Source organism: Emys orbicularis, chromosome 3 (genome assembly GCF_028017835.1).
Source record: "Emys orbicularis isolate rEmyOrb1 chromosome 3, rEmyOrb1.hap1, whole genome shotgun sequence".
NCBI classification, from domain to species: domain Eukaryota; kingdom Metazoa; phylum Chordata; order Testudines; family Emydidae; genus Emys; species Emys orbicularis.
In genome coordinates this window covers 202,834,026-202,848,072 of record NC_088685.1, presented here as the reverse complement: position 1 = coordinate 202,848,072, position 14,047 = coordinate 202,834,026, and the positions used below count along the sequence as shown (strand labels likewise).

The following is a 14,047-nucleotide window of genomic DNA, read 5'->3' as shown; positions in this document are numbered from 1 at the left end:
AGGTACCAATTTTGCAGCTGGCAGAATGTGAGCACAGCTCAGAAATGATCTGCATGTTGTAGTGAAAGCCCTTTAACCTGCGGTAGCTAATGAAAAACTAGGTCAGCAAGTTTGACACACAGCAGCTAAAGGCTGTCAATCCTCTTATCTCTGACCCCAGCCAAATTGATGTCTTCAGTTGGCAGAGATGTGTCAATCATACAGGCTTGTGCATGCTCTACCTTCACCAAGCATGTTTCCATTCAGCTTTTCATGTTTTGCTTTGAAGCGAGACGGTCTCGATTCCTGGGTCAGGAAGGAAAGGCAGTGTACCTGTACTTACCCAGCAAGGTTGAACATGAAAAAATCTCAGGGAGAAACTATGCTGGAAGAGATAACATTGAGGAGGAAGAAGATAGGAATAGGCGAAACTAACAGAGTTTGGACATGGAGAAAATGAATGGAGGGTGGAAGGAGAGGAGTAACATGGGGAGACCAGGGAGCAGATGGAACCTCAGAAAATGTCTATAGTTTAATGCTGTGTTTGTTATTAGAGGAAAACATGACAAGTTTAATAACGTCATATATCTAATCATTTTATATCAAACTGTACCGTGATTTTTGTGATAAAACCTGTATTATTTGTAAAACTTAGCTTGTGTTAGGATTCTAATCTCAGCTACTCTACTGTAACTTCAATGTAGTTACCCCAAATTTAAACTGGAGTAGTGAGATCAATAGTCTGACCACTGAAGTTTTGTAGTTGTGCATATGATCCATTAGATCAGGGGTGGGAAAACGTTTTAATCCGGCCCTCGAGCTCCTGCCGGGGAGCAGGATCTGGGGCTTGCCCCGCTCCAGTGCTCTAGCCAGGGAGCAGGGTTGGAGGCTTGCCCCTCTCCACGCGTCTCCTGGAAGCAGCAACATGTCCTCCCTCTGGCTTCTACGTGTAGTGGCAGCCAGGGGGCTCCACACACTGCCCGGCCCCAAGCGCTGCCCCCGCAGCTCCCACTGGCCGGGAACCGCGGCCAATGGGAGCTACAGGAGTGGCGCCTGTCCGCGCCTCTGCATGTAATCCGGAGGGATATGCCGCTACTTCTGGGAGCTGCTTTATGTAAGCGCCGCCTGGAGCCTGCACCCCTGACTGCTTTCTGCGCCCCAACCCTGATCCTCCTCCCGCCCTCCAAACCCCTCGGTCCTAGCCCAGAGCACCCTCCTGCACCCCCAATCCCTGACCCCAGCCCCACCCCAGAGCCCGCACCCCCAGCCAGAGCCCTCACCCCCTCCCACATCCCAACCCCGAATTTCCTGAGTATTCATGGCCCGCCATACCATTTCCATACCCAGATGTGGCCCTCGGGCCAAAACGTTTACCCACCCCTGCGTTAGATGCTGTATGCAGACATCCCCACAGTATCCAGTAAAGTGTGCTGTTGAGTAAGAAAGTTTGTGACAATGGGGATTTTTAATAGAAAAAACACAGAAGTGACAACCTTCAAAAAGAATATTTACAATTCTCCCTTGTCTTTAACAATGAGATATCAGTGATAGTTAAGATTACATATATGAGCCTCTTACCAAGGATGACATCTTGCCCAAGTCAAGACACTGTCCCACACAGCTCATCTTGTTTTGCACATTTTGAGTAGAGTTATCATTTCTATCCTGCTAATAGTCATCTCTGAAATCCAGAATGTTTTCGGTTGGAAAGACCTTCGGCAGCCAACACAATACATTTCCTGGAGATAATCATGCAGATTTCTAAAGTCTAACATTTTTTAAACTGGGAGTTTTCTTTCAGGTTGTTGTCTACTTCTCTTGGCTGCTATACTGCTTGTGACATCATTGTGAGCAGCAGTGAACTTAGTTATATCTCCACACTTTATTACCAACTGCATTTCACAATGCAAGAATGTTTTCCACCTTTTGAACTCTGATGGCTGGGTAGAGCAATCTCATAACCACTAGCTTGAGAACTTTGGGCATTTTTCTGTCACTCCATAATGGTATAACAAAGCAGCATGCGTGCAAGAAACCCAAACATTAAAGAAAGATAATTGAAAAACACTTACCTTTATCTCAAACTCATAGTGCTCATCTTTTCCCTGCCCACAAAGGACATAGCGCGGAATGCTAATTTTAATTGGGTCCTTTAGGTCATCTGGATTTGCTCCCAGAGAGCGACAGATCATCCGCTATCAAGTAGATATCAAATAAGAAGAACAAAGGAAGACCAGAATCACTACATGGAATATACTTTAGTTGGATAGAAATAAGAAAATGCTCTTGGACAGAGAAGTAGAGAAAAGAGCATAAAGGAGGTAAAGGTTACTTAGAAACATGAAGGATTCTTTGAAAGAAAAATGGTAATCATCTTATTAATGAATCCTCACATTTCCTTTAGATATACATGAAAAACACTGTGATAAAGCCATTTCAATTGTTGTTTAATATTTGAAGGCATTTGCAGCTTAGAAGTAAAAAGCTAAAAAGGAAGCATTAAACTTTATGTTTTGATCTTACTTGAAAATATAAAACTATGAATTAGGACTTTACAACCGGAAATTAACCTTGCTTTTTGTTTGTTTTAAACAGCAGACCTATTTGCAGACATCATGCAAAGCTTGAGAGAATCTGGGCAGTCCTAAAAATATTTTAAATCCTAAAGCATTTTATAATTCAATAAGGTACAGATAACACTTTAATCCATTGTCAACAGTTTCCTAGCATATCCTTTAAGCCGCATCTGATTAACAGAAACGTCAAATATGACAAATGTTCATGGTCTGGATAGCAAGGTGCTGGAGATTACAGACATCTTTACAGATAAGTCTACAATGAGAGCGCATTCCTTTGACTAAGAGCTAATAAGATCTGCAATTTAGCAATCTTGTATTTTCCAAAGTTGTGTGAAAAACTAAAATATTTTTGCAACTCAAGAGATTCATGTTTTGCAATGCTTGTGTCCAAAAGTGGCATAAGCATTTGTAATGAATAAAGATATTAATTATGTGATTTCTGGTACCATTAAGTTCTCCATCTTTTTAGTGGAAAGAGTTTAGTCTGAAAAGCTTCGGAATTTCACTTTTATTTTAAAAAGCAATAGCACTGAGACAAATACAAGTTTATAATATAGATTTAAAAAACAGCTTTAATTTTGCTGTCATATTCCATTTTTATACATAATGATGTTACCCAAAGACACCTATATAATCTAGACCGTGACCCATCTCCAATGCTTTACTGATGACCACCTGAGACTCTGTGTTCTTTGCTCCAGAGCAAGCCGACAGGCTATTTAGAGGTCTTATTTCTATGAAAAAATACTAAAACCCCAGTTGAAAGTGTTATTTACAATTTATTAACATCTGACTTTTTATTGTATTGTAAATTGATCTCCAAAACCAAAATATCCTGTTTAATTTTTTTTATATTTCTATACCACATATAAACAATATTTTAAAGCAAAAAAAAACCAGGTAATCTTCTGTTATTTTAGTAAGTGAAATCCATATTTATCACGTGTTGGATTGACAATCCTAGAAACCTAAGTAGAGCCACCACATTGCATGAACTCCTATGCTTAAATGCCCCAATTCTGACCAGCACGGACTATATCTAGGGGAGAGTGAGAGAAAATGTAGTTCAGTCTTCAGCTCACTGACTCCTTGGTCTCTCCGCTGCAACTGCGCACAGAGTGCTTGTTGGTTTCAGCTGTGATGGTGGTTTTTGCACTGTGTACTTATAGCTAACAGGAACTGAACCAAGACTACCAACCCTTTCACATAGGCCTCTTTCTGTGGTATCTGTCCATAGATAACTTTTGGTTACTTACAGATTTACCTGGCTTGAACTGGCCAGCTAGAGCAAAAATATCTCTCACACATTACTAATCCCAAACTCATTTTTTTAAAATATTATTAGGGCTGGTCAAGAACTTTTTGCCAACATCTTTTTCTAATAGAAAATTAGGCTTTCAAAAATGAAATTTTTCACAGAAAGCATCTGCTTTCTTGAAAATTTTCATCGTTTCCATTTAAAAACTAAACTTGAAAAACAGAAGTTATTGGTCAAAAGCTGAACATCTCAGTGGTTTTTGATTTCTAAAAGGAGGGGAAAAGGGTCTGATTCTTTTTGTTTAACACTAGTTAATATCTACCTTGAAAGGAAGAACAGTTCATTCCCCTGAAACTGACATTTTAGTTTAATCTGGCTATAAAATAATACCACAAAAGTTACTCTCCGTAAATTAAAATAGTGACAGAGGGTGTTTATCATTTATTCATCTTTGTGGAAAATATACGGTTTCTACTGAGAATTTACATACAAATAATAGTTTAGAAAAAGAAAGAATATAGTACCAAACAAAATACACTACAGTATTTGGCAAAGAATGTCCTAACAAATTAACAAACCTTTGACAACCATCAATGTTTATCAAATAATTTAAATTACAGTGGAATAAAAGGAGTTTCAGTGCAAGACTGTTCCGTGAAAAGTGTAGAATTTACATTGCCTTAGATTTGAAGACAAATAAGAGTATAGAAATTCTGTGGTGTATCTAACCAAATGCAGCCATATAGTAGAATTTTTCTATATAATCCAAAAAGTGTTGCATACAGTATGTATAGTCACATACCAACTTTGATAACAGTAGCTCTCACAATTATTTACTTTTTAAGTTCCAATGAGACTCACTTGGAATGTCTTCTCAGCATCAGTAAGGCCTTGCCTACATTACACTACAATGCTATTTTTGGTGGCAAAACTTTCCTGTTTTGGCGACAAAATAAAACTACCTCAACAAGAGGCATAAAGCTTTTTGCGGCAAAGTTAAACTGACAAAGCATCAGTGTAGATTGGGGTGGGCAAACTTGTTGGCCTGAGGGCCACATCTGGGTACGGAAATTGCATAGCGGGCCATGAATGCTGTCAAAATTGGAGGTTAGAGTGCAGGAGAGGGCTGGGGGCTCTGGGGTGGGGATGGGGTTGGGGGTGCAGAAGGTTGCTCCGGGCTCAAGCAGCTCCCAGAACCAGCAGCATGTTCCCCCTCCGGCTTCTAGGCCGAGGCGCGGCCAGGCAGCTCTCCACGCTGCCCCGTCCGCAGGTGCCGTCCCTGCAGCTCCCACTGGCTGCGGTTCCCGGCCAATAGGAGCTGCAGGGGAAGCGTGCGGCGCCCGCTGGCTGCCCCTACATGTAGAAGCCGGAAGGGGGACATGCCGCTGCTTCCAGGAGCCGCACGTTGCGGGGCAAGCCCTGGACCCCGCCCCCCAGCAGGAGCTCGAGGGCCAGATTAAAAAGTCTGGAGGGCCAGATGCGGCCCCCGGGCCATAGCATGCCCACCCCGGTGTAGATGCTGCTGTTTGTTATGTCACCATTACAGGCTCCCCCAGTATCCCACATTGCTTGCTGTGACCGCTCTGCTCACTGTTTTGAACTCGGCTGCCTTGCATCTAGCTACACAGGCAAGTGCCCCTCCCCTTTCTAAACTCCGGGAAGCTTTGACATTCCTCATCACAGAGAGCTCACAGACCTGCTAAGGATGCCGCTCCCGCTAGCTGAGGAGGCTGTGGGAGAACTCAGAGGGAATCACAGAACCATAGGCAGGCAGGCAGAGAGGGCTGCTGCTGTGGTGAGGGGGAGGGGGAGAGACTCCTGTGCAGAGCTGGGGGCTGATGTGTGGGGGGGTGTCCCCCTCCCACTACTTCAGGATTGGTTGCTCAGGCTGCTGTCTGAACTTAAAGAGACAGCATGCTGATGCACTCTCCCCCAACACACACACTGTTTCTGTCTCTCCCTCTCCCCCCCCACGCACACACTCCCTGTCACACACTTCTCTCCCCCTCCCCCACACACTTCAGTTGAAAAGTGGCTGGCAACTGTTCCTATGGAACAATGGGATTGAGAAACCTGCAACATGTGTCGCTGTACCTGCCCCATAAGGCATTGCAAACCCTTCCCAAAGCATCCTGCGGGCAGTTGCACAGTGGGATAGCTGCCCACAGTACGCTGCTCTCTGTGTCAATGCAAGAGCTGTTAGTGTGGATGTGCTCTGCCGACACAAGGATGGATCATGTGGACATGCAACAGCGCTTTAATTAAAGCGGCATAACTTTTGTTGACAAAACTCTGTAGTGTAGACAAGGCCTTAGGCCTAAATGGGTTATAATGATTATGTATGTCCAACTGAAACATCATTGTGTTGTACTATGTGAGCCCATAATACTCCTGGGGGAATTATGCACCACTGCACAATGCAGAATTTTGCAGAAATGGATGTTGGGCATGCAGAATTTCCTTTCTCCCCCCCCCCCACATAAATGGGCTGCACAGCTGCTGGCCGCCATTAGGAACCGCTGGACCCAGCAGAAGACAAGGCCGGGGGGAGGGAGAGGGAACTGGAGAGTTCCCAGCAGCTGCAGTTCCCAGCACACTCTGAAGGAAGGAGGCGGCAGCGCACAGGAAACTCTGTGCAAGCTGGGGACCCAGAATCAGGCTCTTTCTACCTCTGGATCCCTGGGCTCTAGGAGGGTAGGGTCTGTGAGTGTCTGGGCTGGTGGGGGTCAGGGTAGGGGGTATGAATGTCTGGGCTGGGGAGAGGCTGCAGCTAGGCTGGGGTGGGGGCAAACTGGGTTGTCGTAGGGGTTTCTTTAACTCTCTACTCCCGGGGCAATTTTTTGTTGTGTCTGTATTGTTTCAGACATACTTGACAAATATTTTGAAATAAACTATCAAAATATTGAAACTGGTGTGATTATATAGTGTTATTTTGACAAATAAAATCTGTAGAATTTTTTGGTGCAGAATTCCCCCATAAGGACAAAAAACTGTCCATCTATTCAAAACCTTCTGTATTGTCTTTTTTTCCTATGTATTTGTTTAAACAAAAATCAACATATTTCAATGTATTTAAGCCAACAGGTTTGTAGGTTTTTGTTTGGGGGAATGAGAATTGGGGGCTTTGTTACTATAAATAGTCATAACACCCTCTCTCCATCTAAACCACCCCAGATCCTTCCAGCTCCGATCTCCCAACCAAAATTATTTTTAAACCTTTAAGAATTACATTATTATTGTTATGGCTTAACATATAGTAGGAACTAATGCGTAATGTGTTTATATTAATGAAGAAACTGCACCTCAACTGGAGAGAGGTCTTTACAATTCAGAATTTCAGATTAGACCCCATCAGTCTTTCTGCCAAGGGCCATTTCCCTAAGATGGTCCAGAGAGCACATTCAACCAATGAATTAGTGTCTATGTACCAGAAAATATTATAAAACACACAAACATTTACTCCTCCTAAAGAGAAACAAGGAAAAGTAGAGAGACAACAGTTGATTTTTTTAATATCTGTAAGAGAGGTAAGGGGTAGATTTTATTATGTTACAGTCATGCCTATGGGTTACTGGAGCTCTCGTGCCACTTTTAAATAGTTCAGATAATTCCTGGAGTGGGATCTTAAAAGAGAGAGAGAGATAAGAATTCATTCAGAGCCACACATCATCATACAATGGGTCAGGAAGCAAACAGACAAGAGATAACAGGACTCTCAGATGGGTTTCAGGATCGGCATTTGGCGCATCTTATGGAGAGACATCAAGGGCCAAATGTTTCTATTCTTAATTGTTGGGAAGCATTAGCGTAGTATCCCCAATTCCCTGGATTGCCAGCTGACCATGTTAAAAGTGTGAGACTTGTTATGAAACTTTTGGCAATCCTAGGTGCAACTACTCTTACTGTAGCACAGGGGTCGGCAGCCTTTCAGAAGTGGAGTGCCGAGTCTTCATTTATTCACTCTAATTTAAGGTTTTGCATGCCGGTAATACCTTCTAAAAACGTTAAAATGTCTCTTTCTACAAGTCTAGAATATATAACTAAACTATTGTTGTATGTAAAGTAAATAAGGTTTTAAAAATGTTTAAGAAGTTTCATTTAAAATTAAATTAAAATGCAGAGCCCCCCGGACCGGTGGCCAGGACCTGGGCAGTGTGAGTGTCACTGAAAATCAGCTCATGTGCCGCCTTTGGCACACGTGCCATAGGTTGCCTACCCCTGCTGTAGCATGACCATTGCTCAAAATGCAAACCAAAGCATAGCCCATATCTGTAACTAAATCTCTGATATATTTGCATTCACCTAATTTCCTCTATTTTCAAATCAGTGTCAAAGTACCTACACTAAGAATATATTAAGACTTAATCTCTTTGCAATTTAGTCAAAAAAGATACATGCATATTTTTTCCTTCTAAGAACAGGGAGAATGACAAGTTGTGAAATATTTGTCAACAAACTGGGTTTTCAACTAAAGGATCTGCTTCTCGGGTCTGAGCTGTCTGCTTTGCATTGCTTCAGGGATACACAGCAGCTAAAAAGTCTGCTTAACCAACTCACTCAAGGTGTAGAGATAGAAACCGCACTGGGATGCATACAGCAACATTTCTCCTGGCATTAAGTATAGGAGATTGGCAGAATGACTCTGAGACCCAGCAAACCCAGGTTGCCAGAACAGTTGGGTCAGTGGACAGTCAGGGATAACAGTGCAATCCTGTGACTACTCTAAATTACATCAGAAACCAGATCAGCCCCCAGAATCAAAGGAACAGAACAAATAGCTTACAGCTATCTAATCCCCCACCCACCCCAAGAATATGTTGGCCACAGCTGAGGATCTAGCACTTAAGCTCTTCTTAAAGCATCAGAAGTAAGGAAAATAGATAAAATACTACATTCAAAGGACTCAGCCAAACCAATAAAAAATGTAGGCTACTGATCATATCCTGATTATGGAACAATTTGTTTTAAAATTGTAAAGAAGATTCAGTTTCAAAAAGAGTCACTATGTCCTTTACCTATGATTTATTCCTAACCATAACTCTAGCTTTTCACCCCATTCCCAAAAATAATTTTTCAAAAATATTTTATTAAAAACTCCGTGTTTATATTGTTTGACCTTCTATGTATTAAAAAAATATCACATACTAATTATCTTAGGGCTTGATCCTTCTTTATGATAGGCAGATATACCATCATTAGATCTTATGAAAATGGCTGTACTACTAAAGGAATGTGTATGATTAGATATCTGTCAGTGCATATCTGCATACTGGACAGAAGTATCAAGTTCTCATCTTAAGGAAGCCATAAACTATGGTTTGGCAATTAGAAATATAAGAATTACAAAACACCCATAAAGTTCACTTTTTGTGACTTGCTTTTAAAACTATAAATCACCCAAATACAACCACATGACATACTTTGTTAAAAGGAACTAAATAAATCCTGATGGCTATGTTATAGGGTTTTGACATGTCCAACTTCTCCCACCCCAAACTATTATTAAAGATTACAATATATAATGTACTATAAAAGAGTTATAGGCTATACCTGTATGTTTTCTGTAAGTTTGCTTTAAGGATTTACAACACTTGTGAAATGTAAGTGCCTATGATGAATCATGTTTAAGTAACAACTGGCTCACTAAAGGATCATGTAGATTCCTTTGTTTACTTTATAAGATTATAATTTATTCTTTTCCTATAGAAAAAACAGCATATGGACAGACAGTAGAATGAGTAAATGAATGTAGTTCCTGATAGTGGAACTGTGGTTCTGCGAGATGTGATGCAGACGGGTATTCCAAGTAAGTGTGTGCATGCCGGGTGCGCTGGAGCCAGAGACTTGCCTAGCAGTACCTGTGGGGCAGTGCTCGCGCTTCATGCCTGTTGCCCCTCCCCTAGCTATATGAGGCAGCGCTGCCCCGACTCCCCTCAGTTCCTTTGCACTAAAAGTCCAGGGGAAGTCTCTGATGCAGAGGGGATGGCGGGTGGGTCATGGAATACACATCTGCAGCACATCTCGAAGAATCACAGTTACAGTAAGTAACCATTTCTTCTTCTTTGAGTAGATGCAGACGTATTCCAAGTAGATGACTAGTGAGCAGTAACCCCATCCGGAGGCAGAGCTCAGAGTCTACCTGAGTAAGGATTGCAGGACTGCTCTTCCAACATTAGCATCTGCTCTGGAAGAAGCAGTGATCACATAAGGTTCCCTAAATGCATGTATGGACGACCGCGAGGAAGAGTCATGGGAGGCTGAACTGACAGAGCGAGGAGGTCCAACAACAAGCACTGCTTTGGCCACTCTGGGGCAATCAGGATGAGCCTGGCTTGATCTGCCTTGAGCTTGGTGATGACCTGAGGAATGATCATGATAAGAGGGAATGTGTACAAAAGAGTTGACTGCCAGCTGCAATGGAAAGTGTCAGAGGGAGCCCAGGCTGAGCTCCTCCCAAGAGCAGAATAGGTGACACTTCCTGTTTTCCCTCATTGTGACAAGATAGATCATGGGGATGTCCCATGTTGTGAAAACTATCTGAAGGACCCACCTTCAGAGACCATTGGTGGGTCAGGGAGAAAAACCTGTTGAGATGATCTGCGAGGTGGTTCTACATCCCTGGTAAGTGGACACCTATTGGGATGACGTCGTCTTCAATGCTGAACTGCCACAGGTTTATCGCCTCAAGACAAAGTGATCTGGAGTGGGCTCCTCTTCGTCTGTTCACATAGTACATTGGAGTGGCATTGTTGGTGAGTATGTGAACCACTGAATGCCTGATGCAGTCCCAGAAGACATGACATGCATTGTGGATGGCCCAAAACTCCAGCACACTGATATGGAGCAATGTTTTCTGTTCCGACCAGAGGCTCTGCACCCTCAACAGGTCCAGATGTGACCCTCAACCCAGAAGGGATGTCTTGATAACCACTGACTTGGCTGGAGAGGGCCAAACAAAGGGGACCCCATGGCACACATTGAGTGGGGACTCTTACCAGCACAGGGGTTCCAGGGCTAATGGAGAAAGGTGACTCAACCTGTCCAGAGAATGCAGGGCAGGGCAGTAAACCATCCTGAGCCACATCTGAAGAGGGCAAAGATACAACCTGGAAAGTTGGACCACCTGGGTGCAAGCAGATATGTGGCCCAACAGGCTGTTATGGAGGGCTGTGATTGCAGACTGAGACACAGCTGTCGAATCGCCTGGAAGCAGTCGGTCAGAAGGAATGCTCTCGACCTCATGGAATCTAACAGGGCCCCAACAAACTCTATTTGCTGAGTGGGAACCAAAGTCGACTTAATGGTGTTTAGAATGAGTCCCAAATGGTCAAGTAAACGTAGCATGGTGTCGATGTGGGCAAGAACCTCCTCTCTGAAGCTCCGTTCAGCAACCAGTCATCGAACTAGGGGAAGATATGGCTTCCTTTCCCTCTTGCGGTACGCAACAACCACTGCCATGCATTCGGTGAAGACTTGGGCGGGCAGAAGAGAAGCCAAATAAGAGAATGACATAGTTAAAGTGGTGGTCTCTTACCACGAAGCAAAGAAACTTCCTGTGACTTGGTAGGATGGCCATATGGAAGTAAGAGTCTTGAAGGTCCAGAGGGGTGAATCAGCCAGTCTGAGACAAAGCAGGGAGAACAGCTGATAGAGTGACCATGAGCAACCTCACATATTTGATTAATTTGTTGAGTCCACAGAGGTAGAGGATGGACTTCATCCTGCCCTTGGATTTTGGTATCAGTAAACACCAGGAGTAGAACCCAGGACCCCATTGTTCTTGTGGAACCTCCTCCACTGCTTCCAACATTAGCAGAGAGCTGATCTGTTCAAAGAGCAATGTCTCATGAGAGGGGTCCCTGAAGAGGAACAGGGAAGGGGGAGGGGCATGGAAAGGAATCTGATTTGACAGGGTCTAGGGACCCAAAGGTCTGAGGTTATTGAGACCCAGGCATTGTAAAAGTGGGCCAGTCTGTCCCAAAAGGAACAGGGGGACAACAAGGGAGGAAGAACAACTGGAACAGTGCTCTGAACCAACAAGTCAAAATGGGCACTTAGCAGGCACCAAGGGAGGTGGCACAGACCATCTAGGCCTTGTCCGAACACAAGGTTCAGCCATTGAAAGGCAGGTCATCAATCATTTGCTGGATATCCAGCATGATCCCAGAGTTCTAGAGCCAGGAAGCCCTCCTCATAGTAATCACTGAGACCATCACCTGGCCAAAGTGTCTGCCACATCAAGGGCAGATTGCAGAGACATTTTAGCCACCAAGCAGCGCACAGTGACAAATGCCTGAAATTCATCACGGTGCTGAGCTGGGGGCCTCCATCCCAGCCTCAGGGCACATGCCAACCCTGGCAGCCATACTGATCTACTGGTAACCTTCAGACCTCCTCCGGTGAAGTGGGAGCAGGAGGACAAAGATCCCGACTCTGAAACAGAGGAGTCTGGGGGCCTCGGAGACATGGGGGGGAGCGACTCCAGATGGAGCCAATAGGTGATCCGACTCATCCAGGATCCAGAAAGAGGTTGGAATCATCGCTCCTGATCGCAGTTGACACCACTGGAAAAGTTTTGATGTCACAGGCATGGTCGGTCCCGGTGCAAACACTGGTACCGGAGTGCCTCGATGTTGGGGGCAACAACAACCTCCATGGAACCATCTGCAGCGTCAGTTGCATCGGTGCTAAGGAAGGGCCTGGTATTGAAGAACCTTGTACCATCTCCAGTACCATGTCCCTACCAACCCCGGGGAGGGGTGCTTTTTTGGTGTGGTGCCGAAGGGCCCAAGAGTTCAGTGGCATGCTCCAATTGGGATGCCATTGCGGGTGCCAGCCTCATGAAGTCTTGGACCAGCTGCGTAGACAGGACCGAAAGGCAGAGTAGGTCCACTGTAGCCAGGTATGATGACAGCACAGACACTGTCGATGCCGGCATCATTCCCATTGGTATCGGATTCCACGGATGCCCGGAGGCCAGAACTGAAGTCAATGTTCACCCTCCCTACCCTCTACCAAGGGAGGGTCAGAGGCTCTCACACCATCCCATGTGTCGGAGCCGGTCCCACGACAGTACACACTATTCTTAGGGGCGGCAGAAGAGCCACCCTGGGACCTGGAATGCTCATGATTGGTCTTATGAGCCCTCTTTTTTGACATCAACGATGGAGAATGACTCCTGCACCTCTCTGGAGTGGCCCCTGCCCCAGAACGGGAGGCAGAAGCACTTTCTGAGCTGGACGGTGATCTGCGGCCTGAGGAGGCCTCAGTACCAGGTCAGGCCTCATGGTCTTTTTAAGCAGATGCTGCTTGAGGCAAAGTTCCCGTGCCACCTGAGTCCTCTTTTTGAACGATCTACAGATCAAACAGCGCTCCTTAAGGTGGGCTTCGCCTAAGGCAGACCAAGCACCTTGTGTGGGCGTCACTGTTGGAAATCGCCACTCCACACAAAGGGCACTGGCTTGAACTCCAACGAGGGCATCACTGGGGAGCACTACCTCTACCACTATTCTATAGTCTATAACTTTTACTCTAACACTTAACTAAACTAATAAACTATGTACACTAAAACTAGGCAATGAGTTGCAAGGTGGTGAAACCACCACCACATAGAGCTCTGACTCAAGCTGACAGGTGGTCAGAAGGAACTGGGGGGGGGGTCAGGGTGGTGCTGCCTCATGTAGCCAAGGGACGGGCTACAGGCATGACTCCCCGTACCCCCCCGGTACTGCTAAGAAAAAGTCTTTGGCTCCAGCAGATGCGGTGCGCACATACTTACTTGAATACGTCTGCATCTATTCAGAGAAGAATTTATGGAGCTTCTGCACCTTAAAAGGAGAAAACCTTAGAAGAGGCCTTGCAATATTTTAAGATAGGGTTTTATGAAGTAAAAACCAAGTGTTATTAAAATTAATGAGCCGAATGTTAGCACCCAATGATTGTGACATTTAAATGGTCTCCCTTTAAGAAACGAGCCAAAAATGAAAGCCTTAGAGGGTCAGCAGGCAATCTCCAGACTGCCAACGCAATGATTTTTAGAAACTGTGTACACATGCACACACACAACATCCATAGGGTTACGAGGAGATAATAAACATCCTATGGGGTTAAATACACTCTAACCCATGTACAATAATAGAGTAAAGCTAATGGATATGACAAACATGAATCCTGAGATTCAACCAATCACCACTACTAAGTGGATGAGACCTCTGGAATCAGGAGGCAAGAG

At 44.5% G+C, this 14,047-nt stretch overlaps 1 protein-coding gene across 1 annotated transcript in view; it reads right to left on the bottom strand.

Moving 5' to 3' along the window:
- The window catches only part of KIF16B (kinesin family member 16B), a 191,809-nt gene that overhangs the window by 50,591 nt on the left and 127,171 nt on the right, over positions 1 to 14,047 (bottom strand). The window contains exon 22 of the mRNA XM_065401493.1: positions 2,052 to 2,174. Coding sequence (XP_065257565.1) covers positions 2,052 to 2,174 — 123 coding nt within the window. The remainder of the gene's footprint in view (positions 1 to 2,051; positions 2,175 to 14,047) is intronic.